Source organism: Venturia canescens, chromosome 4 (assembly GCF_019457755.1).
Source record: "Venturia canescens isolate UGA chromosome 4, ASM1945775v1, whole genome shotgun sequence".
NCBI lineage: Eukaryota > Metazoa > Arthropoda > Insecta > Hymenoptera > Ichneumonidae > Venturia > Venturia canescens.
This window is the reverse complement of record NC_057424.1, coordinates 18,311,901-18,336,627: the sequence shown is the minus strand read 5'-3', so window position 1 is coordinate 18,336,627 and position 24,727 is coordinate 18,311,901. Positions and strand designations below refer to the sequence as shown.

Below are 24,727 nucleotides of genomic sequence, written 5' to 3'. Positions count from 1 at the left end.
CATTCTATCACGGTTCGTTCACAAAAGACTGTACATAACGCGCGTAATAACATTTTTTTTTTTTTTTACATTGTTTTACGTACAGATAGTTGGCTTGCTGACTAGCATTACGTCCGGCACTTTGATATTTCCGTTTCTCTTTATAATGGGGCACGATTGAGAAAGTACGGTTTTCCAATAACAAATGAGAAAAAAAACACAATTTTTTGAAAATTGGAATGGAATTATACATTTTTGTTCCATGAATAAAGAAAAAATTATTAGTTTGAACTTTCCGTCGAGACGCTGTAGTTGGCTGGACGCCGAGTATTAAATAAATATTAATGCATGGGAGCATCCATCGATTCACGAAATTTTAATTTAGAAATATTTATCATATTCTTCCTATTGTCACTCTCGTGGCATACGAATGTGTAAATCATCAGTATGTGAGAAAATTTAATTCTACACTCCTTCTTTTAGCTTGAGTAAAACAATGTAGAGATTCAAAAATTTTCTTTAAGTCTCATCAGCGTATTTAAGAAGCCGTATAAATATTTTTGGAGATTCAATTTTTTCTTATGCGGAAATTAAAGTATTGAACGTGTGTACTTTTATAATTAATTCAGATTAAAAATTAACTTAGTAATGAAATATTAAAAGATGTTAAAATAGAAATTTACGATATGAAAGTTCAATTGGTTATGAGATTTCGAGTCCATACTTTCCCAATCACGCTCTTGTCGTCACGACCGTTGTTTTTCTCTTTTTTTTTTTTAGGTATATAACAATTGAAATATTCGGTGCTATTAAGTTTGCATCGTTGGAATGGAACGAAATTACTTTCAGTTATTCTTCCTGCGAGAATTTTTCAACTCGCTTACGTCTAGAAAAAATGTACGTAATTTTTAAAGTTTAAATCTGCATCTATATTTTGAATGGTAAAAAATGATTAGATATTCTGTTGAATTCCAACGAAGCACGCTTAAATATCATAATAGCGAGACTAGCGTTCCCTGATAGTGGACGGTGATTTGGTTTCCGTGACTTGAATTCCGTGACTTATACCATACGGTCTCAAGTGATATATGAGGTATTCTAATACGTACATCATATTTGGCGATACGTAATGGAACGAGATAGCGCTGTCCGAGCAACAATCGAGTCCGTCTTGAGTCGGGTAATAAATATATTTCCAGTACCAAAAATTTTTGTCAACATGATCCGGTATTAAATGATGTTCCGGTACAAATGGAAAAAATCTACCCCGTCCGTGAGGATCTCTCGTGTCCATGGCTTTTACACCAACTTTTTCCAAACATTTTCCCATTTCGACGTCCTCCGCACCTCCCGCATCGCCTCGACATTTTGAGTTGTCCGGCAACGCCTCCTCAACAAATTTCCTTAGACCTTCTTTGCTGAGCACGTAACCAGCTCCTCCGCTCATATAACCCTGTTTCACAAAGGGCTTGAAACGACAGCCAAAATAAAGCGGCGATTTTGGATCGTAAGATGAAAGCATATAGCGAAGATTTTCCACTATGGCGTAACTATAAAAAGAGAAAAAATTATCTTTACTCCAACGATAGTTCAGATTATACCAGATAATTTTTGAAAATTTTCGTTCATTTCTCATTCGTTATTTCGGGAATTGTTCTACCATAACGTATTGAGAGGATTTGGATGGTTGATTTCTGATTATTTGACTTACGTGTCGTCGTCGGCTTTCATAAACCAATCGACTTCGTCCTTGTATTTCTCGTAAGCGAATTTAAAAGCTTCTTTGGTTTTTGCCCATAGATTGTCTCTGCCTTCCTTGACAGGAAGTACCACAGTTGGTAAACTTGAATCTGCAACAATATAAAGTTGTCATCATTGTTGTTATTATTATTCCTATCTTATTTTATTGTATCTGCACAACTGCTGGGTTTATCTAGAAAACCAGAAGCAAGAGTGACTTGCACAGGGAGCAGGAACCGAATGTTGTCAATGTTTTGTAAAATTACCTTCAACAGAACTCATAAAAAGTAAAACGTTACATCTTTTTCCCCATGTGGCTTTTACATGACGAGCTTTGCTTTGATGATTTTTAGGTCCGGTCATAATCCAGCAGAGAACACGTACTTTTTTAGCCATTTCTTGAGCAACTTTATCCTCTCCTCTATGAAAATCTTCATCTTCTCCGTGAAATTTTACTTCAGCATCTGGACCAACCTAAGGAAATTAAAAATAGCGTTTGAAATGATGCATTACTTTAGGCTCAATGAAGGGCTTTTTTTCAAACAGCAAGAATGTTAAAATTAATGCGCAAAGCTCAGTTTTGGTTATTTACCTCAGACTCCATTTCCGAATAGTGATGAGGATCTTTAGATAAAAACGAGGTACGCGGTAGCCAATTCAACATGCGCTGTGAATCTTTTGTCACTGTGATTAGAAGGCATGCTGACAGAAATCCAAATACCACTCCGGTAACAAGGGTCAACACAAAACGCTGACCTCCACGACCTTGTATATGAAGAGGATGGAAAATTCATTGATTTTTGCATTTTTACTATTGCTCGTTAGAGTTCCTACAGTACTCCAAGCTCGCATAGCCCCGAGAAGAGAAGAAGAAAGATACAGCCATAGACAGAGGAATCATTATTTTGCCAAATACTAAAACCTTCTAGTAATATTGCGTTAAGGTTAATGCTTAGTAAACTATTATTTCAAATTTTGCATAGTTTTGCTATTGTATTAATTAATGGAGATTTTGTTATGATATTCCCAAATTTGACCAGTTCCGGGGCAATAATGTAGAGACTTGTTAATCAATCATTATTTTTCTATAGTTTTGCCTATAATGTTGTAACCATTTTGTGTAATCGAACAAAACAAAATGCAATCATTTTTATAATCATATTATTGAGTTATTTTTTATATCTATGAGAAAAAAATGGGAATTTAAATTTAACATATTGCATATCTCGTCTACCAACATAAAAATGATCGTTTTTTGTTAACGTTCATAAGTAAACTGCCCTGAGTAAGGACCCCCGATTTCAGGAGTTAACTGAAACATACTTTTCGGCGTTTGAACCCTCATATCTGACAAAAACTCGAATATTTTGCTACAGCAGTAATATTTTGGAAATTAGGAAAAATATGTGAGGTCCTTTGAGGGAAGAACAATCGACTTTCGCGACTTTGAGGTATGCTAAAATAGTCCCTCGGGTTCGCTTGAAATGGAGAAATTGTTAAGGCATTGCAATTTCATGAACCCTTTGGTATCCCCTTCGGTTGACGTTAATTTTGTGAATACTCGAAAGAGTAAGTAAAAAAACAAAATTCACTTCAACTTCCTCGGCATTATATATGATTGCGAATGCTCAACAGTAACGATCGACACATAGGTAGTAACGTAATCAAAATAAAAAGTGAAAAATGCGTGCTTTTCACTCACCGTCTAAAGTAATAACCCGTTGCTTAGCCATTTTTTTACAAAAAGAAATGTCGGTCGTCTTTCACCGAAGCGTTCTTTCTCTGCCGAAGCAAACAGCGATAAAATTTGTTTTGCCCTCATGGATCAATTTACATTACGTTGCACATTTTCACATTCTTTTTTTCACAACCTTATTATGTTGAATTTCGTCCCGCTCTTATGTTAAGCAACGTCCGATGGACTGTCTTTAAAACTTGTTCCATTAGACTCCGGTTCTTATATTTATATACTCAGATAATGTACCTCACAGATATAGTATTTTACACTGATATAAATTATATTCGTGCATATATTTAATCTAGGTTTATCGGCAGACTTTTTCGTGACTTCGTATGTGTTTTTCAAGCTGGTTGATGTTTTATGATCGGAAAACTATTGACTTTATCACATGTCCTCTACAACTCTGTGTGTGTGTGTGTGTGTGTGCGCGCGCGCGCGTGCACTTATAGGTGTAATCGCTGTGTAATTCAGTGTTAGTAACGTCAGTAAGATAAACAATATTTCTCATGAGAAATGAGAAATAGTTGGATATAGACGTCACCTTAAACTACTGTGATTGTGCGTTTCAGTAGTTCTAGTAGTTTACGCAACATCTGCTACGAGGCTACAAGTTCCACTTATCGCCCAAAACGCCCAAAATGCCCCAAAATCCTATCCCAGTAGCCGTCGTCCGGGGTTATGGGCGATAAGTGGAACGCACCTTACGTTTCTCGTGAACGTTTCGTCGCAGGCACACATAATTCTCCCCACTGTACCTGAGACGAAATGCAAATCCTAAACTATCTTTCAACACCACACGTGTAGTGAATCCTACTTTACCATCATTCACTCACAGCACATATCATATAACGAAATGGTCCAGATAACCGAGCGGAAAAGCAACGCGCAGTAGGCAGCAAAAGAGAGTCGACAGTCGACATCTCAATCACACACCACTACCCCACTACGGTGAGTGTGGTCATCGAATGCCGCCCGTAAGAACTGGACTTCTATGTACGTCTGAATTCGTTGGTGTGGTGTAGCAGGAAAGCACAAAAAGTTACTAGGGCAGGTACGACAGTGGTACAGGCCCAGTGCACAGGTCCGCCATGGGGGGTAGGTTTGTAGTTTGGCAGCATTGTCCACAAGTAGATGTCCCACCCCTTCCACCGCACAAAAATATTGACAGAATCGAAAAATCAGCGAACACTTCCTGACCGACTAAAGGTAGTCTCATAACATTTTATTGCAATTTTCGATCCGACTCTCGTTACGTTACAAACGCTCTTGTAAAGATAATATTAGGTCTACCGGAAAGTTCTGTTTGTTTTTGGAATAAGACAAAATACAAGGAAAAGGACAGAACTTTCCGGTAAACCTAATATAGGAGATTACAAAAAATCACATGGTTTCATCCGACTTTATATACAGCTAAATATAAAGCTAATTGAATTCGCTTTATATTTGCGAATTTCGTTCGTAGAACTCGACGCCCGTCAACAGCGGTCGCACAAACGATAACGCAGAAAATTCGAGGAGCGTATTAAGCATTTAATTTTTTTTCCATCTTTAGAAGAATCATTCATGGAGAATGATTTTTTTTCTCAATTTTAATTGTCTATTTTTCTTTGTTCGTTCATCTTTTTTTTCAGTGTCGACAACCATGCGTTAATAGTTTCCAACAAAATCGCATGTTTCCAAATCACAATCGCATTGCACTGGAAATGGATTTTACAGTTTCAATTTATCTAATTAAGCAGTCGAATTTGTACCAGTAATAAAATCTCAAAAACAGGTTTCCAAGGTAGAAACAGCACGACCGCTGACAAGGTACGTGGACAAGGTACAAGTTCAAGAAATGTTCGCTTTACGATAGCAAGCTCCGCGAATATAATATTCAATAATTAGAACTCGTAATAGCGGACGTTATTGAATTGATTTCCGCAAATCCCATATCACGACTCGTACCATAGACTTTCAAGTGATAAATGAAATATTCTAATATGTGCATCATATTCGGTGGTACGTAATGGAACGAGATAGCGCTCTCCGAGCAACAATCATAATTGTTTACAGACGGATAATAAACATATTCCCAATACCAGTCAAGACCATTGAGATATCCCGGTATCAAATGTTGTTCCGGATCGAATGGAAAAAATCTGCCCCGTCCGTCGGGGTCCCTCGTGTCCATGGCTTTTACACCAACATTTTCTAAACATATTCCCATTTCGACGTCCTCCGCGCCTCCGGCATCGCCCCGACATGTCGAGTTGTCGGGCAAAGCCTCCTCAACAAACTTTCTTAGACCTTCTTTGCTGAGCACGTAACCAGCCCCACCGCTCATATAACCCTGTTTTGCAAAGGGCTTGAAGCGACAACCAAAATAAAGAGGTGACATTGGATCGTAAGACGAGAGCATGTGACGAAGATTTTCCACGATTACGTAACTATCGAACAACAGACAATCGAACACGTTGAATATTTTTTAAGAATATGTATCATTTTCAATATTTATTTTTCGCACTATCAGAAACTGTTTAGTAACTTTGTCCATGATTCGCCAAGTTTTCAGTTATGATAACGTATCTAAAAAATTCGAATATGTACTAATTTAACCCTTCGATAATCGCGTTATGAGACTTTCTCTCAAACTTTTTTTTCAAGGTATAGAGCCTTCCAAAATGGGGGTTAGTACGCATGGTTCGGGTTAACTCGGCCGGTGTCCAGTAGCGTTCGGCGGTGTTCGGTGCAGTTGGAGGGGAGCGCGATATAGGAATTGGCTATGAGAAATCTCTCATCAAGAGACTAATGAACGTTGGCGAGGGCGTGACTATCGAAGGGTTAAGAGGGTTAAGAATCGTTTGACTTACGTGTCGTCATCTGCCTTTACGAACCATTCGACTTCGTCTTTGTATTCCTCGTACGCGAACTTGAAAGCTTCTTTAGTTTTGTCCCATAGATTGTCTCTGCCTTCCTCCACAGGGAGCACCACAGTCGGCAAACTTGAATCTACACAAATATGTGTCGTTGTTATTGTTACCGTGACCGAGCTTGACTTTGTCGATACCCAATGTCAAGCAGCCTCTGACGAGGCTAACACTTGCTGATTAGATAACCGGCTCAGCCATCCGTAGATTAACGCATCGTCAGTCTAGACACTAAATTTTAATTTTTTTCTTCTGAACCATTAAATAGAGAGTTTTGAATGTCACTACGATCATCGATTTTTTATGAAATAACCTTCCGCAGAACTCATGAAAAGCAGAATGTCGCATCTTCTTCCCCATGTAGATTTGACGTGCTGAGCCTTAGTTTCATGGTTTTCGGGTCCCGTCATTATCCAGCAAAGAACTCGAACTTCTTTTGTAATCTCTTGAGTAGTTTCGTCCTCCCCGTCTTCGACATTTTCGTCTTCATGAGATTTTACTTTCTCTGCTGGACTAGGCTGCCGAGATTATAAAAAAAAAAAAAAAAAAAAAAAATTGAAGCAAATTTTTAAAAATTTGTATCAAGCAAAAATGATCCAAACGACGCACGCGCATTTTGCTGATTACTGCGGTATTTACCTCCGGACGGAAAGTAGAGTCACGACTTGATAACAGTGCTGTACCTGACATATCGTCTAGAGAAATGCTCAACGGGGTGATCAGAACATACGCAGCTATGAATCCGAATACCATTCCGGCAACGAATTTTGTTGCAAGCCAACGACCATTCCAACCTTCCATGCGCCGAGAACATTAAATTCATTCGTTTTTTCACTTTCACTTTTTAATTGTATACTACAGGATGAAAAATGACAAGGTAAGAAGAGAAAAAAAATGTCCTTTCCGGAAAGTTTATTACTAATCTCTCTTTTCGAAAATCTGTCAGAATCCAAAACATTTATCGTTAAGATGATGGATCAGTCGGTAATCACACCTCGAATTTTTGAAATTGAAACTCTTTGACATCGTTCGTCCGATTAAAATAATAAAAATGTCATCGTATGCAGCACGATCGCAAAAATCCGATGACATTTTTATTTTTTCGATCAGACGAACGATGTGGAAAAATTTCCTTTTCAAAATTTGCAGCTATCTCTCTCGCACTCACGGTTGTTATTACCGACTGATCCATCATCTTAAGGAATAAAAATTGGTTCTTACCGCTTATCGTCGAAAATCGATCCGCCAACGGGCTTGTGCAAAAAGAACCAGAACTCCTTTGCATTCTGTCGCTGTCATGAATGATGAACGTTCAACCAAATCTGAACAATCCAAACTGGAGGTTTCTAACGCTTTTGTCCTCAAGAAAATGTTGAATTTATCTCTGTCATGAGAAAACATTAAGGCATGCGATGAAAACTCTGTATTTTTCCCCACTCTGCCCACTAACTGCAACGTTCCTTAGAAGAAGTGCAATTTTTTCTCAAAAGTATATTGTAACGGAGAAACGATTGTGGAACGATCTCATTTTCGAAAATTTGAAGCGGGAGAGGTATGAAGTCAGTTTTTTCCGGAGGATATTCTATAAATAATAATTATGAAAACTTACGTGCTTTCGTGCAGGTTTTTTTCTTCAATGTCGGCTCCCCAAAATTCGCTCAATCCTTTGATACGCCTCGGTAAAAACTGGTCATCGGTTACCAGATTTCACCTATCGCTCGCAGAGACTGCCAGGCAGATCTTCGAAGATGAGATTTTGGGATTGAGTCGCCTCCGCCTTCTTCTTTCTGCCCCTCGCGACCGCGCTCAGTCTTAGTGTTACTCAAGACGCGCACACATTAGCATAATCCAGCCTATTTGCTGGGAGGACCGCTTTCCAAATATTTTGCAAACTTTCAAACATGCGCGAAGAGAAGTGGCCGCGTCATTGCGGCAAAATTTTTTTTTCTACTACGATTTTAGTTACGACATCAAAATCATGAGCTCCTGCGGCATAATTTTCCTTACAAGAGCACTTGGTTGTTTGCTACGGAAGCGAAAAAAATGTTGAAAAAGCATTCTTACGAAGCGAGCCAGTTAACACGCTTCGCACAAGGGTTTGTCCTTCGTAAATTCGGTTGCGTGCGTGTGTATTCCAAGAAAAGTCTCTCGCACATTTACCGTAGAGCGCTGCCTTCCGCCAGAGAGCAGTGTGTTCGCGAGTAGCTTCGGACGGGCAAAGTCAAAAGTGTTGTCAAACAAATCGAATGAATCGCAACAATGAAATAACGCTTTGGTCGCTGGGCCTCGAGCCGATGAAACAACCATTGTACGCCATTCATTTTATAAATTCATTACGACTTTTTATTTCGATAAAGAACCGTTGACGCGTTCGCACATACTTGAAAAAATATCAAGAGACGCGGTTCGACACAAAGTATTGAAAAAAAATCAGCGTGCAGGAGAAAAGCCAGTGCGAGTACGTGTTACCGTTTGTGACTCTTTAAAAAATATCTCTCGAGGAAAAAACTCGAACAAGTGCATCGACGGTCCCTCGTTCCCGAACGATATCACAAGAACCCCGAAAAATCACAAATCCCACTTAAAAAATTCGAAACAACGCTGCCTCCTCTTCTATTTTTATCCTAAAAGAGAAACGAATAATAAATAAAGAGAGCCACTATTCGAGTATCGATCAGCAGTAAAATTTATCATATCAATATGGTGATGTAATACGTGTTAAAAGTTCTTGCCCTACGACCCATCAGTTTTTATCCGAATTGCTAATTCGAATGAAAATCATACAAATTAATGAATAAAAAAAACAAAAAATAAAAGGAAAATGATCGACAATCGTCCGTGGCAGTACTTCATTGAAAAATCATTCTTCTCCGGATTTCAAGAAACTATTGTGTCGACATCATTTCACGTCGACTTGAAATGGATACAATCGTATTCGTAGTAATAAAAAAACCTCATATTTATGGGTCAGACAGTTGTGAAATTTCTCGACACTCGATTCATTCTATGCACAGCCAGCGATAGTTTGATTATTATACCAGAGCGCTGGAGTGATCCGTTGACAAAGCTGTCACCGTGAAATTCAAGTCAAAAGTGTCTCTCACACAAATCATTCTCGATTTGTTTATTTTGACTTACGGACTGACTTCAGTGCTCTCTGTAGTGGGGGAAAAATTTGGAAGTGTTCCCGAGGACAAAAAGTTACGCATACAGTTTGACAAAATTTCAAAGCTGTTAGGCACCTGCTGCATTCTGATGATTCGTATTTTGATACCATGAAAAAAAGAGGGAATCGACGAGTCTCTGAACATCTGTTTGAACTTTATTGTGACAGGTCTGAAGAAAAAGAGCGAAAGAACGTAGCAGACAATGCATCTAACAAATTTGAGTTGTTCTCTTGGCAATTTACAAACAAAATATTTTTATTACGTTTATAAATAAGCCTCCGGATATAATAATGCTAAAGACCCATAAAATTTCGGTTTTCGGTCCGTTTGTAAGCCATCAATATCGACTGTTTTAACCGTCAATCAAATTTTTATTGCTCAACCAAATTTTTACGACTGTTTTCACGAAATTCCGATAAATTTTTTTCAAACTCATATTCTCTCGATATTCCGCCCCGTCTTCACGAAATTTTGATCAGAGTTTGGCCATTTATCGTTATACCGTAAAATACGATTTTATTGAAATCGTTCTTCGCCGATTAACGCGACACATGACACACTTGACGCACAACTTTTGTCACAGCAGCAAATAATTTTGTCGTCACTGTATTAACTAAGCAAATTATTTGTAGTAGTAGCGTGACGTACGCTGTGTCTTGACAAAAAAATTTCTCTTCTTGTGATTTCTTTGAGGTTCGACGAATTATGGCATTTCGCAGAAGGTTACGATCTCACGTTTTTTTATATTTTCATTCCTTTCGATCCTGTGACTATTTGGGACTCTCTAGCTGGAGGCGTGCCAGAGACGTCAATATTTTCTCACCTATCGAGGTACATTTTTTCGCTCAAAATTTTCATATTTATTTGTTGTTTTTTTTTTTCACCATCACTCATAAAAGTGGTTGAAAATTCTTTGATATTTAAGCTCCTTCGTGAATGTGGCACTGACTATACTCCAATCTTCCCAATGTTCTTGACTTTTCATTCATAGTTCTACAGTCACAGTGGCAAGGTCATAAAATTCACGAACGTGACAGCTGACGAATACTTAATCATTCGTTTCTACTTCGGTTGAGATGCTGTAACAGTTGCATGATTAGGGATCGATAGCTGAGGCGTCGATACACGTTTTTTTCGGACACGCTTGATATTTCAAGAAAACGAAGAATTTGAAGTCAGCACTCCGCCGTTTGGCTATTCATTACGTTAAAGATTGAGCGAAATTGGTGAAATGAGCACTCGTAACCTCGCGTTTGCTTATTTCGGCATCTTCATTCTTCTCGACTTGGCCCATTCCTGTGACAGCCTTCTGTCTTTTTATTAACATTTTTTTCTTTATCCATTTCCCTTTGCGCTCTTTGAAGCGATTTTTCACATGAAAAGCTGCAGTATTTTCGCCAGGGACGAATGAAATTTTGGATTCAGTCGGTGATGGATCCTCGATTAATTAACGGCTTGTAATGTCATTCGTCAAAAGATAAGTTGAAAAAATTTATTTGCAATTTCGAATTAATAACTCTGACATCAATTTAAAGCGACTATATCTTTATTAATTAGAAAGTAAAATTCGGTCCAATTTAGACACCCATAAAATACGATCCTTCGGGCATGATCTACCTTGATTACCACTGTATATGGATTGAAAAAAAAACTTAGGCTCACAGTCACGATTTTCACAGTAAACTCTTATCACATACTTTCAAGTGATAGATGAAATAGTCTAATACGTGCATCATATTTGGCGATACGTAATGGAACGAGATAGGGCTGTCCGAGCAACAATTCGGCCCGAATTTAGTCGGGTAATAAATATATTTCCAGTACCAAAAATTTTTGTCAACTGGACTCTGTATTAAATGTTGTTCCGGTACAAATGGAAAAAATCTACCCCGTCCGTGAGGATCCCTCGTGTCCATGGCTTTTACACCAACATTTTCCAAACATTTTCCCATTTCGACGTCCTCCGCACCTCCCGCATCGCCTCGACATTTTGAGTTGTCCGGCAACGCCTCCTCAACAAATTTCCTTAGAGCTTCTTTGCTGAGCACGTAACCAGCTCCTCCGCTCATATAGCCCTGTTTCACAAAGGGCTTGAAACGACAGCCGAAATAAAGCGGCGATTTTGGATCGTAAGACGAGAGCATGTGACGAAGATTTTCCACAATTACGTAACTGTCGAACGAAAAACAATCGTACGTTGAATACTTTTAAAATAACTTCGTCGCTGTTTCAACACGTTTTCAGTTACGATGACTTATCTAAAACATTCGAATAATTAACGATCTTACGTGTCGTCATCTGCCTTCATGAACCATTCGGCCTCGTTCTTGTATTTCTCGTATACGAATTTAAAAGCTTCTTTGGTTTTTGCCCATAGATTGTCTCTGCCTTCCTTCATAGAAAGCACCACAGTTGGCAAACTTGAATCTACAGAAACGTGTTGTTATTATAGTCATTGCTCTGGGTGCGCGATGAGTGCGCTGTTAAATGGGCGAACAGAACACAATAGAAAAAAATGCTGCAAATTAAAATTTGCAAATTGCTTCCTCAAGATGGTCAAGATGCACGATGCTCAAAGCTGACTCTATGAGGTGCTATATTTATCATTTTGGCTTCCTCACAGAGGAAGCTTTGAGCATCGTGCATCTTGATCATCTTGAGGAAGCAATTTGCAAATTTTAATTTGCAGCATTTTTTTTGTACACAAGGAAATAATGTAATTTCTCTACCTTCTTTTACGAACTTTAATTTATCATCTCTGTTTAAATCCATAAAAAAAAACTGAATGACGAAACATCAGAAAAAACAGTTTATGCAACTTTCAATTTTCATCGTTTTTCTATTTACATTGAAATTAAATAATTCCGACAACTTTGCTGGAAAGTATAGAGGAAGTACAGACTTATACACGATATCTTACAAAATTTCCAAAAATTGAAGCGGTTAGACGATTTTTTGAGAAACTCATATTTTCGTAAAATTCAAAAAATCATAAAATTTAAACCGCTCAACCGACATTCCCCAAATTCAATACCAACCTTCCTATTATGATAGTCTATTTATAAAAAACAAAATAATTAATAAATCTTAAAATTTTCGAAAGTTAGAACGTCGACACCCTTTTTATGAAAATTTCAAAACTTGTAGGGTTTGTAATTTTTTACAAATTATGACAAAATTATCAGAGAATGAAGAGCTTGTATAGATTAACATCTGTGCAAAACGGTAGCCATGTATCTCAAACCGTTTCCGAGTTATAAGCGTTTTAATTTTGCAGTGCCATGGCACACGCACACGCACGCACGCACGCACGTACACACACACGCGCGCGCGCGCGCGCACACACACACACACACACACACACACACACACACACACACGCGCGCGCGCGCGCACACACACACACGCGCGCACGCACACATGGACATTTTTTCTAGATATGATTTTTCGATGTTTTGGGACATTTTGAGCACATTGACATTGAAAAGTGGAAAAAAAATAATTTTCACCATCACATAGCTTCCTCTATGAGGAAACAAAACCATCGATGGCAATTTGAGAATAACATAAAATAAAAATCGAAGATTTCTAAGTATTCAAGTATTATTTCATGTACTCTAATGCGCGACCACCATCATCTTATTCGTCACTTTATGCGAGCTTACCGTTTGCAGAACTCATGAAAAGTATAATGTTGCATCTTTTCCCCCATGTGGCTTTAACGTGCCGGGCCTTCGTCTCATAAGTTTTAGGTCCTGTCATTATCCAGCAAAGAACACGAACTGTTTTTGTCAGCCCTTGAGCAATTTCATCCTCCCCGTGTAGACCATCTAAAAAAAAAAACAAAAATCTTTTAATTTATGCATGTGTGCATTGTTGAATGTTGAAAATAGTGCTTTACCTGGTCGACCATGTGGAAGAATACTCAACGGGGTGATCAAAACATACGCCACTGTAAATCCGAATACCGCACCGGCAACGAATTTTTTTGTAAGCCAACGAGCATTCCAGCCTTCCATGGGCAGAACATTAAATTTATTCGTTCTTTTGCTTTTACTCTTTGCGTTACAGGATTAAAAGTGCCAAAAAAAAGAACGAGAGAGAAAATATCTTCTTCGAAAACATTGGAAAATCATAACCAGTTCCCCTTGACAATTAAAATTTCGTTCCGAAAGCTAATTTTCGTAACAATAATATACTGATTACAAACGTTTATAACTTCCGGATGCATGTTGTTTGGAATTCCAACGGATTCTCGATCATTCGTGCGCGCTTCCAAGCTAAGAACTTCCGTGTTTATTATTTCATTGTTTGCCATTTTTTTTTGTTCAGTAATTCCGTTACTGGCGAGCATCAGCAATTTGGTGATACACTGCAAGGTGCAACTCCTCAGAAGCGTCAAACTTTTGCAATATCGAGAATATTTTCATGAGAAAGTTGAGATTTTTGCACATGGAATATTAACTACGTTAAATGTTTATAAAAATTATTCAGAGGTTCGATTTTTCCGACACGAACTTCAACAGATGCAAATTTTCAAACTTCTATATAACTTCTATAATAATTATGATTGACATATGAAAATTAATAAATGAAAATTAAAGTCGAAAGCCAAAAACACTCGATTTCTTACTCACCGTTTTTAACATGCATGTTAACCGACCACCTGGAAAAGGATTTTCGTGAAAAAAACGAGTCTTTTTGTATTTTGCCGCAAGCCCTCGTGGTGAATATTTTTCCAAAGCGGAACAATTCAGATTGCGGTGAGTGTTGTAGTGCTCTTCGTTGACAGAAAACGTTGAATTTTTCTAATACGAGAAAACATCATTCGTTTATCTACATACCCCGACATTGTGTTTGAAAATCTGGACATGCGATGAAAATCTACATTTTTTCTCCAACTGCAATATACTGTGACGTGGTAATTTTGCACACGTCACAAAATATGTAAGTAAAATTGGCACGACACGGGACAGGAGCGTCTTTCGTCATCGACGAATTTCTCTCGAGCAAATCCAGAAGGACCAAACGCTAGCGTAATTATCGAGAACAAATATTATTTTGAATTATTTTAAATTATGCGATACGAGCGAACGGCGGTTGCCACCCGAACATCATCGAAAATCCAGCGTTGCAAAGAAATTCATCAGTCTGAAGATCCCAAAAGATGGATAACAAGATTCAAGATCAATAACGAGAACTTCATGCCTCCACCCCAGCTGTCGAACTCAAGATGCGTCTCTCAGCATCTAGAGGATCTCCGTGCTTCGTCCCGAAATCTCTAATAACATTGAATAAATCATCGAAATAGCCGCTCAACGAAACAAGGCATAGTCGCTTAGCATAACGTCGAAATTATTGCTAGCGAGTCGTCAAATTCAAAACATATCGTTGAGGTCAGGTCAGCCAGAGAAGGCTCTCGAACATTCAAGAAGCGAGACAGTTGAGATTCTCATGAGTAGGCTAAGGGTGGGGGATGAGAACCTCGGTTCGCGTACATGCTCTCGGTGTGAAATGACTCGTTCAAGAATTCGACGCCCCGAATTGTCAATGGAGAGAGTCCGTGGTCTTTTACCACGCTTCACCTACAGAGACTACAAGACAGATCTTTGGAAGTACATTTTTCGACTCAAGTGTACCCTCTCTTTTTACTCCCCTCAGCTACACTCATTTTATTTATCAACACGATGAATTTGTTGATAATTATTGCTCAAGTCGCATCCACCGACCGAAAGTTCCATACGAAATACGGAACACCAAACGCGGTATCGTCAATTATTCAAAACATAAAAACATTCAGCGGAATTCATTTCGTCGTTTTCATATATTTATTTTTTTTTTATAAATCACAAGTTGGAACTCGGTTTCCTGAGTGTATGGACTGAAAAGTATTGTTTTGGTTCACCCGTCACGTTCGATTGAAACTCCGTCATGATTTTCTCACGATCTGGAAAGAAACTTTTGAATAAACTTGATTTCGTTCTGATCCTAATCATTTGTGTCAGCCAATTCCAGACCCCGAAGTCAAAACAGTATTTTAACGATGTTTCAGAATCTGATCTAATCATGTTTTTCCTTAGATAGTGTTTCGAAAAGCTTCCGCAAAAATGACAGAAATCAATCGCGAGACCGATGTTAGGCGTAAACATGTATTCACAATCTCGTTTACTTTTCGTTTGTCCGATTTTTTTATCTTTCTTTTCATTATTCTAGTAGCATTTTTCAAAAAGATGCCAAAAATTTATCTTAATGGTATGCCTACCCCAAATAGTTATCCGAAAGTCATCTTTTAGATGACCTGCGAAAACGTTGGAAAACGCAACGAAAACTTTTTCATCGACTGAAGGCAATCACTTAACCTCCAATTTTTTTGTCTTTGTCAACACCCACCCGTCAAACTTTTCACTGTGAAACCCGCAATTATGTACATATTTATTTTTCATAATTAAACTATATGTTTGTGTTAAATTTGTTTTCTATGTTTTTTGTCGTCGATAAAATCCATCAAACGTGGCGACGTCCCACTTAAAAAAATCAAACGAAAATCTGACGAACGAATAGGAGCAAAAATGACAGAAATGAATTGGTAAATAATTGAAGATATTTTTGTTTATTTTTTTGTAAAAGTAATGAACCATTGTTAAAATTTGATGACAGGATCGCGTGCCCGGTAGAACACAAAATCACACGTCCTGCTTGCAGTGAAGAGGTTTTTGAACACCCCCTTAAACCTGTTACCATAACCGTAAGAATCCCGAATATTATAACTATATTGAAAGATGATCTACTAAAATATCAGCAAACTAGAATAAATGTGGAAAATTATTGGCATTAGAAAAAAGATATGAAAAAAGTAAAACATTTTCAGCTTGTGGATGGGCGCAGTGGAGTTAGAAGAAGTACGTTACGCAGTACGAGCACTGGATCATCCACAGGAACTCCAACGCCTACCCATGCACCCATTCCCATTGGAAATCCTCTCTGCGATCCTCTCTCAGGTCACTCTGCTCTTGATGGCTCTGATCCACTCACACAATTTGCAAGAGAAGAATTGGATCCTCTTTCAAGAATGGCTGCAGACGAGGTATGCTTCTGTCAGATTCTTTGAATTTTTTTGCAATCTATATGCAATTTGTGGATACTTTTTTCTTTCAATTTCACAGGGCCATATAGAATTTTTTTCAACATCAATATCTTTTGACAAGTTCTTGTTAAAATTTGTAACGATTCATTAATTTCATTCTATACCAAATGACTCATTTTATTAAAGCTCTAATTTTTAAAATTTTTATAAAATTTTATTCAAGTGGGATTATTCTTCAAACATCTCGGCGGTTGGAAAAAAAAACAAAGACACAGCGGAAGAATTGGTGGAGCCTTGGTCTGCTAGAAGAACAATGATCCTTAACAAATACACGACTTTGGAAAAACTGTCCATTGTCACAAGTTTTCTGTCAGGAGGAGAGAAAGGTATTTTCATTTTTCACAGAGGCATCAAACATTTTTGAACAACTCAGTCCATCGTTATTTAATAATTCATGATTTAAAGTGGTAGTGAAAGTACAACCTACGGGAACCTTAGTCGACAAAGTTCGAACGAGACTGGAGCAATTGGACGATTTTGAGGAAGGTTCGGTGAGGCAAATGTTGGATTTATCACAACAGGAATACGCGTCCCGTATCGAGCAATTGAACAGTGAGCTTGTACAAGCATGGCATTCGGATCAACGTGTGAAAGCACTGAAAATAGCAATACAGTGTGCCAAATTATTGGTCGATACGTCGGTGATTGTTTTTTATCCGAGTAAATTTGTTCTCATAACGGATATTCTCGATATTTTTGGTAAACTGGTTTACGAGAGGCTCAAAATGAAAGCGGATTATTGCAAGTAAGTACGTTAAGGGAGGTCGAATTAAAGAATTTTAACAAAACAACGTGTAACTGAGTGATAGAAATGAAAGACAGAACAATAATTTTTATTATTCGTTTCAGGCCTGGAACCAAAGTATTGCGAACATTGCCAGATAATTTTACGCCCGACATGGTACCAGAAAACGCTAAGGAAACTTGTCGGAATTGGTTTTACAAAATAGCCTCAATACGAGAACTCGTGCCACGGCTTTACGTTGAAATGGCGATAATAAAGTCTTACAGTTTTCTAACAAATGACGAATTCGCGACTGCACTTTTGCGAATAACCAGGATGATACGAGGGATTGGGAATCCTCTGATTGCCGTTTACGCGAGATGTTATTTATGCCGAGTCGGACTCGCACTCAACAAAACCTCCGATTTTGAATTCGTACGTGAAAACTTTTACGACTTTCTTGCCACGTATCGACAATTGTTCGGGACCGGAGTCAAAGCTGAATTGTCCAAACAAGCCACCAACTTACATTCCTATCTCAATCTTTATACACCGGCCCTCGATTGGATTCTCCAAGTTATGGCTCGTACCGCTTCGGAAAATATTCTCGTCGAAGTTTTATCCAGATGCAAACAGCAATCGCAAAGTGGACTCTTGCTCAACGCCATTCTCGTTGCTTTCAAACCGGCTTATATCGCTACGCGATCTATGGAATTTGTCAATTTCATTGCCCAATGTGACGATGTGGATGGTATGTTTAGCTTCATTTTTTTAAAACTCTGCATTCAAAAAAATCTTTCTCACCGCTCCATTTTCTGGCTCAATATTTTAAATCAAATAAACAATTTTGAATTGCAGGTTTCCCGCAGTATCTTCTGTACCGGAGTTTGGGCGAGTGTCTCATTCAAGAATCGCCACCGAAAGACGATTGTCAATCGGTATTGACAGTTGTGTGGAATTACATTAAAGGTCTGAAAGACCCCAGTAAATTTATGCACTGCACTGAAATATGGATACAATTCACCGTGATACATTTCACCGTGAAAGAGCTGAATTTGTTCCTCGGTGAGATAATAAACAAATTAAGCCCGAACAGATCTTTCGAGCAATATTACTCGCAGCTTCAGGGTATCGTCGAAAAAATTGTGTCTCATACTCAAGACTTTGAGTCGCTTCTCACAATGGTAGGCAACAAAAAATGCCTAGAAAAAATTTGAACGAATATAATAACGCGAAAGAAAATAAGATATTGGCAGATTCCTATCTGATTTTTCGTTATTGTCGCAGGAAAACTTTTTGCCTCTCATCGATATGTTTCACAAGGAAAGCGTAAAAGTTGAAGTTTGCAAAAGCATAATCGAGGGTTTTAGTGCTCAGAGCAGTCCAATCACAGATCCGATAATTATAAACGCGCTGATGTTCATTGCCAGAATAATCCACGATTCAGTCAGGTCGGTAAAAAACGTTCACTAACAACAATTTTTTGATTGTATTTTAAATACCAATTATTCATAAATTATAATTTATTGAATTTTTCGTTTTATTTATAATCTCATGATAATCGTTATGACGATTTTTCAGTGCCCTAACCGTTGACGACGAAAAACGTCAAATAGGAAACCTAATATGTGGTCTAGTTCAGCGTGTCGATTACGGTCGTGATTTTGAGAAACAATTAAATTTTTACGCCGAAGCAAGAGCAGCGTTCCCGAATCTCGATTCGGTTCACGTTGTGCTTGTACAGTGCGTCAATAGACAAGCTGTAGATACGAGAAAAATCGTACGTGGACATCATACAAGAAGAACATCAGCTTTTGTCAGAGCTTGCGCAGCTTTTTGCTTCATCACAATTCCCTCGTTGACGCTCGTCCAAACGAGGCTCCAATTGTATTTGCTTTCGGGTCAAGTTGCTTTGCTCAATCAATGTCTTGGACAAGGTGAGACTAGTCACAGTTGAAAGTACATTTTTTTCTTATGCGAAGGGTAAGGATATTCGAAAACATAAAAAATGGACAAATTTTTAATAAATTAAGAGTATTATGAGTGAATTTACGGTGACATTAAATATACAGATTTATTTGATAGTAATTTTCATTTAATAAGAACGCGTCATTTGCATTCAATTTTTTTCAGCCGATGCTTGTTTCAAAGCAGCTCTTAGCCTCGTTCCTGAAATGCCAAAAACCATCGAGGTCGATGGTAGACCAAAAAATTCGGAACCCTATTTACTGTCGTATTTGTCCAATTTTTTGTCCACTCTTCTCGTCGTCCCAGTGAGTTGGCGTCGGCTTTTATAAAACCATATCGAGTCGTGTTAATGAAAAAAAGTATTTTAAGGGCAATAAGTCCATTTTTTTGTATTTTTTTTACAGGACAGTCCTGAACACGGTGTTTTATATTTAATGAGAGGTCTGCTGAACGCGGTTCAACGTTGCTTCGATGAAAACAGTTCTACAAAGCCTTATCTTTATCTCAGAGTTCTTGATCTTCTGTCGACCATCACGCAAGAAAATTATCCTTATCACGTCGACAAAGTAATTGCTTTTACAATTCCACAGTGGCAGCTTAATGACTTTACACACTATTTACTATTTTTATCGTTGGCAGGTCGACTCGAACGACAAATTGTATGGAAGCGACCGTAAGTTCATTGGGGAAGTAAACAAAATTTGTACAAAAGTACTTGAGGAGATATTCAATCACCTTAAATATCTTGGAACGAGTGACCAATTGGAAAAGCAGTCGACACTCGCCCTCGAACTTTTTAGTCGTTTGGTAATGCGAGCAGATCTTCGACGACCAGGATTGGCAAGCATGGCTGTGAGTTTGTGGAGTCTATCGCAGAAATACGGTTCGGCTGATCCAAAATTGCGAGTAAGATATTTCCCCATTAGTTTATTATTTCAGTTGATAAATGAATAGCGTTAACGATATTTAATTTTTTTCGAAGGTCCGAACAATCGAGTACGTAAGGCGCAAAAGTCGATTGCCTCAGTACCAACATTTAACGGAAATAATGCTCAAAATGACGGGATAAATGTCTCGAGTTTGATAGTGTAAAAAATTGTAATATAGAGAAAAAACAAATTAAAATAATAAATAATTGAAAATGATGAGAAGGAAAATTGAAGTCGACGAGGATATTTCACTCGATTAGTATACGAAATTATATTTGCAGAAACTATTTTTGTTTACACGCACTGAAGACAACAAACTGCGACATTGAAATTCGGAATTCACAGACATTTTGGAAGACATCGTTGGTTTCTTTGCTTTTGAAAGACTATTTTTAGTTTGTTCGTAGATTTTCTTTTTCCGCATCATCACGATTTAAAATTTTGGAAGACATGGATTTTACGACAGTGGAGGTGGAATTTATCGCACGTCCTTGGGTTATTCTTTGAGAACTCTCCGTAGAGCGTCCAAAAATATATCGGCGTGTTGCTTCTTAAATGTGAGAGCCGGCCTCAGACGAACTGCCTCGGGACCGCAGCCACCGGCTTGAATACCTGAAACAGAAATCAAAGGATACTTAACCAAGTGAGAAAGTGAAAGATCCGAAAATTGAACTATTTTATTAAGCATGAGTATACAATTGGCTCGGATTGGTGAAATAAAATAAGAAGAAAAATATTGTAATTGGAAATATTTTTAAAAAATCCTGTTTTCCAATTTTCAGCGTGTCGAGTTGGTACCTTTTGTAAGCAATTTCTTCACTACTTTGTCTCGGAGTTCAGGGGACGTGCAATTGAAAGCGATAAAAGTACCGCGACCTCTGGACGAATTGACGAGACTGGAATTTTCCTTCTCAATTTTCTTCAATTCGTTGAGCATGTAATCACCGACTTGAGCTACATTTTCAAGCAAATTGTCGCGTTGTATGACATCGAGGATGGCTTCGAGAAGAACGAGTTTAGTTGGATCACCCATCCAAGTGTTGAAAACGCGGTACGATTGTTTCGGTCTATGGAAAAACAAGCATGAGGAAATCATGTGATTGCAGAATTTTATCTGGGCCTTGGTAAAATTATCGAATGAAAAACGATGACTCCAAATTACTTGAGCTCCGGTGTGTGGTAATAACCGCCCAATTGCATTTTTTTGCTGAACGTTACGACATCCGGAGGCGTCTCGAGATTGAAATGCTCGTGGCACCACATCTTTCCCGTTGGTCCTCCGCCGGTTTGAACTTCGTCAATGAGCAAAGCTGCACCATGCTGAAATAGGAAAAAACGAATGATCATTTTCTCGTTCAGTTTCTCTCTAATAATTCTATGCAATTCAAGTACTTTTTTCGTAATGCCTCGTAGCTTTTGGAAGAATTGAGGCGAAGCGTGATTGTCACCGCCTTCGGCTTGAATCGGCTCGATGATAACTCCGGCTACAGGAACCCTTTTTTCTTTATCGTACTGGACGATTAGACTCTCGACCTAATCGAACGATGTTGTTTCTTTAATTCAATGAGAAGTTATTTTTTAAATAATAATGAATTGTTTTTTTTTGTCTTCAGTTTTTTTGCCAACCTCGGCCAAGCAACGTTCGTCCTCTCGTTCGTTTTCCTTCACGTTTTCCTCAAGAGGATATTTGTAAATGGGGAAAGGTGCAATTGGCCAATCGAAAGCCGGCACGTCGATCTTGTGAATATACTTGCTGTGAGTCGTCGATAAGCTTCCCAAAGTTCGACCATGGAAAGCTCCCTTGAACGAAAGGATGGAGTAGCGGGGTGAGCCAGGACTTTGATTCATCATGCACGTTTCCATTTCTTCTGGCGTGAATGGAGCACCGTGCCTTTTTTTATCAGCGTACCAGAGAAACATATTTTTGAATGCATTCTCGTTCGAGCACGAGCCACACATCATCGTCGTAACGCAGCTGAGACCAGGAGGAATGACCTTAACATCGAAATGTTCGAATTAATGGAATGCTGCTAAGTCCTAACAGTGCTCAAGATTTGTTCTGCCTCTAACGAGACCGGCGAACGTACCCCCGGCCGAAGAAGACTTTTTTTCAGTCTGCTGGGCCAATCCTGACCAGGAAATACCCCAAGCGCTGGCCTATTTACCATCGTTGACTAGAAAGAAAAATTGCATTTTCTTCACGCGTTTAATATTCGATCAAATGAAATGAATCATTACTGACGAGATTACGTGGATTGGTGAGAGCTTCGAGCATTGCAGGATGATTGTAGCCAAGTGGCATTGAAGAGATTTGCATGTAAACATCGAGCAGAACGTTACCGTCAACGTCGACGATGTAATTTCCAGCTGATTTTTCATAGTCAGCGAAAAGTTGAACAGAACCCGCTTGCTAAGAGAAAAGAAAATTATTCTCATAATCTTGCGACGTCTCCCTCAATTTTGCACATAAAACAACCTTTTCGATTAACATTTTTTATTCGTTGAGTTTGAGATTATTTGTTCATAAAAAACGTCAAGAAATTCAACTCTTCGTTGCCTCCGTATTATCAAGCTTTTTTTTTAATGTGTACATTTGTTTACCATGTTCTCATCGAATATTAAGAAATAGAGATTTTTTATCGATCGTCTCTCTACGGAAATAGGATGCTCTGGAAAACGAGATCAAGGCCTCATTCGAGTGTCGGATAAAACAAACAACAAATACAACAAACACGATTGTAAATTCTATAAATACAAGTAATCTTATTCTCTTATCAATCAATACCTGCAATTTATTCAGCTCGTCGAACAATTGACGCGATTGTGGGCCCGGAATTTCCGTATGAACTTGCGGTCTTTTCGGTTCCATATGACTCGTCGTTGATAAACATTGTCTCCAAATATTACCTTGCGTTGAAATAAAATTGAAAAATCAAAAAAAAAAAAAAAATTCTCATTTGGTTGTAACGAAAATTTGAGAATATTTTTTTTCTATTCTGGTCCGTGCGACAAGTGGATCTTTCGATATTTTGACGAATTGACGAAGGATAATTATCCTTCGTCAATTCATTTAAAAATTTGAATAATTTCGAAAACTCTCGTTCAAAATGACAGAACTTGGTGCCTATGCACCCTTCGGGATTGCAGGCTATTATGGTTTCATTGGTGCCACTTAAGGACAATTTAGTTATTGCTCCCAATCGTATATTTATGCGTACAGATAATCTGCTTTGACTGCACACAGTCAAGATCCATTCGAATGAAAAGAAAAATCGAAATAAAATAAAAAAATATATTTGACTCGTGACGTACATGGAAATACTCGTCGTTTTTATTATTTTTTTATCTTAAAACGCGTACATATGCTCTTCTGAGCATAAACGACTTGCGATAAGAATCTGATAAGGATCAAGATCGTATCATATTTTTTCGAATATTCAATATAATTATAAAATCGAGTTAGCGCTTTAGCAATGAAAAATTTTCGGAAGCGATTTTTATAACACGAAGAAAATAAAAAATTCTCAACATTGTGGAAACTACAAAGATTTTTAAAAAATCGAGTAATTTAAAAATTTTTTATACTCACGAGAAAAATACAAATTTGCAATAATTTTAATACATTTAAGCATAAATTTCTATAAATAAACTTCCGAAAATGATCATTCAGTCAATTATTTATATTCAGCTTATTTTCGTGTTAATTGTTTTGAATTTTGAGTTTTACCAATTACGGGTTTCCTGGATATTGATCGGCCCGCCAGCCCCAAGGAACGAGTCCTCACGAGCATTTTTAATATTTCTTTTATATTCTCAAAAACACTAAAATAACTGTTTTTCTATATAATAAAACGGCTGAGAGAAAGTAGCTCGAGGTAGTTAGTAATTATCAGTGAAAGTGTTACGCCTCGTAAACTCTGGAATATTAAAATTCGGTACCGGCTGACCCTTCGTTCGCGGGAGCGAGATCGCTACTGATCTCAACGAAAACCGGTACTATATTTATTGCATATACGTGTACACGTATACGTATAATCGGGACAAGCCCGAAATCTTAGCCGCCTGCGCACAAACATCGAGCCTCCAAAATATTTTCCGCCCCCAGTTTCCATTTGGAGCAAACATGGAAAAATATTAAAGCGTAGTTACTCATTTTCGAGAATCCTCAAAATTCAATAATCAATTATGGAACTTACGGAATTTTGGTAATTTAACGATATTAGATTTGTAATGAAAAATACGATTTTGCAAGATTATGATTTTTGACTGATGGTCGAAAAACTCATTTATGTTCCCAAACAACGAAAAGGCGGATGAAAAAAAAGTTTCCGTACCAAATTCGAATGTTTTATTAGTAAAAAACTAAAAAATTATTTATACTTTTCATTCAAATTTGAAGACTCCCTAGACAGTAATGTTTTTAAGC

The 24,727-nt window shown here is 37.9% G+C and overlaps 5 protein-coding genes across 7 annotated transcripts; 1 reads left to right on the top strand and 4 right to left on the bottom strand.

Moving 5' to 3' along the window:
- Positions 1 to 16: 16 nt before the first annotated feature.
- On the bottom strand, positions 17 to 4,297 carry LOC122409014 (glycoprotein-N-acetylgalactosamine 3-beta-galactosyltransferase 1-like). Of its 2 annotated transcripts, none has more exons than XM_043416200.1 (6): positions 4,280 to 4,297; positions 3,422 to 3,806; positions 2,312 to 2,484; positions 1,986 to 2,193; positions 1,691 to 1,829; positions 17 to 1,529 (listed from the first exon to the last, which is right to left on the bottom strand). In XM_043416200.1, the coding sequence occupies exons 2-6, from the start codon at positions 3,450 to 3,452 to the stop codon at positions 986 to 988; spliced, it is 1,095 nt and encodes a 364-aa protein (XP_043272135.1). In that variant the 5' UTR covers positions 3,453 to 3,806; positions 4,280 to 4,297; the 3' UTR covers positions 17 to 985. The 2 variants fall into 2 exon arrangements, with proteins under 2 accessions (XP_043272135.1, XP_043272136.1); XM_043416201.1 differs by lacking the exon at positions 4,280 to 4,297 and adding an exon at positions 4,002 to 4,147 and having other exon boundaries at positions 3,422 to 3,645.
- Positions 4,298 to 4,661: 364 nt separating this feature from the next.
- Positions 4,662 to 8,311, bottom strand: LOC122409013 (glycoprotein-N-acetylgalactosamine 3-beta-galactosyltransferase 1-like). Its single transcript, XM_043416199.1, has 6 exons — positions 7,979 to 8,311; positions 7,591 to 7,753; positions 7,009 to 7,163; positions 6,683 to 6,887; positions 6,313 to 6,451; positions 4,662 to 5,889 (listed from the first exon to the last, which is right to left on the bottom strand). The coding sequence occupies exons 2-6, from the start codon at positions 7,652 to 7,654 to the stop codon at positions 5,337 to 5,339; spliced, it is 1,116 nt and encodes a 371-aa protein (XP_043272134.1). The 5' UTR covers positions 7,655 to 7,753; positions 7,979 to 8,311; the 3' UTR covers positions 4,662 to 5,336.
- Positions 8,312 to 9,377: 1,066 nt separating this feature from the next.
- LOC122409977 (glycoprotein-N-acetylgalactosamine 3-beta-galactosyltransferase 1-like) lies at positions 9,378 to 13,636 on the bottom strand. Its single transcript, XM_043417912.1, has 4 exons — positions 13,438 to 13,636; positions 13,202 to 13,366; positions 11,825 to 11,963; positions 9,378 to 11,708 (listed from the first exon to the last, which is right to left on the bottom strand). Exons 1-4 carry the CDS (start codon positions 13,553 to 13,555, stop codon positions 11,210 to 11,212), a joined length of 921 nt encoding a protein of 306 aa, XP_043273847.1. The 5' UTR covers positions 13,556 to 13,636; the 3' UTR covers positions 9,378 to 11,209.
- Positions 13,637 to 15,891: 2,255 nt separating this feature from the next.
- LOC122409971 (VPS35 endosomal protein-sorting factor-like) lies at positions 15,892 to 20,517 on the top strand. Its single transcript, XM_043417898.1, has 13 exons — positions 15,892 to 16,122; positions 16,194 to 16,281; positions 16,405 to 16,620; positions 16,844 to 17,006; positions 17,086 to 17,425; positions 17,530 to 18,155; positions 18,263 to 18,588; positions 18,692 to 18,855; positions 18,986 to 19,341; positions 19,538 to 19,677; positions 19,777 to 19,938; positions 20,012 to 20,278; positions 20,355 to 20,517. The coding sequence occupies exons 1-13, from the start codon at positions 16,106 to 16,108 to the stop codon at positions 20,439 to 20,441; spliced, it is 2,952 nt and encodes a 983-aa protein (XP_043273833.1). The 5' UTR covers positions 15,892 to 16,105; the 3' UTR covers positions 20,442 to 20,517.
- A 30-nt stretch (positions 20,518 to 20,547) lies between these two features.
- Gabat (4-aminobutyrate aminotransferase) lies at positions 20,548 to 24,296 on the bottom strand. Of its 2 annotated transcripts, XM_043417906.1 has the most exons (9): positions 24,029 to 24,290; positions 23,087 to 23,208; positions 22,544 to 22,711; positions 22,389 to 22,475; positions 21,928 to 22,296; positions 21,694 to 21,834; positions 21,464 to 21,621; positions 21,100 to 21,368; positions 20,548 to 20,913 (listed from the first exon to the last, which is right to left on the bottom strand). In XM_043417906.1, the coding sequence occupies exons 1-9, from the start codon at positions 24,090 to 24,092 to the stop codon at positions 20,798 to 20,800; spliced, it is 1,494 nt and encodes a 497-aa protein (XP_043273841.1). In that variant the 5' UTR covers positions 24,093 to 24,290; the 3' UTR covers positions 20,548 to 20,797. The 2 variants fall into 2 exon arrangements, with proteins under 2 accessions (XP_043273841.1, XP_043273840.1); XM_043417905.1 differs by having other exon boundaries at positions 21,464 to 21,834; positions 24,029 to 24,296.
- Positions 24,297 to 24,727: the final 431 nt, after the last annotated feature.

Coding starts and splice junctions, on each gene's coding strand:
- LOC122409014 (XM_043416200.1), bottom strand. CDS start 3,452: ATGGCTAAGCAACGGGTTATTACTTTAGACG. Junction 2,194..2,311: donor ATTCGGAAATGGAGTCTGAG/GTAAATAACCAA, acceptor TAATTTCCTTAG/GTTGGTCCAGATGCTGAAGT. Junction 1,830..1,985: donor TTTTATGAGTTCTGTTGAAG/GTAATTTTACAA, acceptor ATATTGTTGCAG/ATTCAAGTTTACCAACTGTG.
- LOC122409013 (XM_043416199.1), bottom strand. CDS start 7,654: ATGCAAAGGAGTTCTGGTTCTTTTTGCACAAGCCCGTTGGCGGATCGA. Junction 7,164..7,590: donor TCGATTTTCGACGATAAGCG/GTAAGAACCAAT, acceptor GGCGCATGGAAG/GTTGGAATGGTCGTTGGCTT. Junction 6,888..7,008: donor ACTCTACTTTCCGTCCGGAG/GTAAATACCGCA, acceptor TAATCTCGGCAG/CCTAGTCCAGCAGAGAAAGT.
- LOC122409977 (XM_043417912.1), bottom strand. CDS start 13,555: ATGGAAGGCTGGAATGCTCGTTGGCTTACAAAAAAATTCGTTGCCGGT. Junction 11,964..13,201: donor TTTCATGAGTTCTGCAAACG/GTAAGCTCGCAT, acceptor ACGTTTCTGTAG/ATTCAAGTTTGCCAACTGTG. Junction 11,709..11,824: donor ATGAAGGCAGATGACGACAC/GTAAGATCGTTA, acceptor TTCGTTCGACAG/TTACGTAATTGTGGAAAATC.
- LOC122409971 (XM_043417898.1), top strand. Junction 16,282..16,404: donor TTAAACCTGTTACCATAACC/GTAAGAATCCCG, acceptor AAACATTTTCAG/CTTGTGGATGGGCGCAGTGG. Junction 18,589..18,691: donor TTGAGTCGCTTCTCACAATG/GTAGGCAACAAA, acceptor TTATTGTCGCAG/GAAAACTTTTTGCCTCTCAT.
- Gabat (XM_043417905.1), bottom strand. CDS start 24,092: ATGCTCGTGAGGACTCGTTCCTTGGGGCTGGCGGGCCGATCAATATCC. Junction 23,209..24,028: donor ATCCAGGAAACCCGTAATTG/GTAAAACTCAAA, acceptor TTTCAACGCAAG/GTAATATTTGGAGACAATGT. Junction 21,835..21,927: donor ACGAACGTTGCTTGGCCGAG/GTTGGCAAAAAA, acceptor TCGTTCGATTAG/GTCGAGAGTCTAATCGTCCA.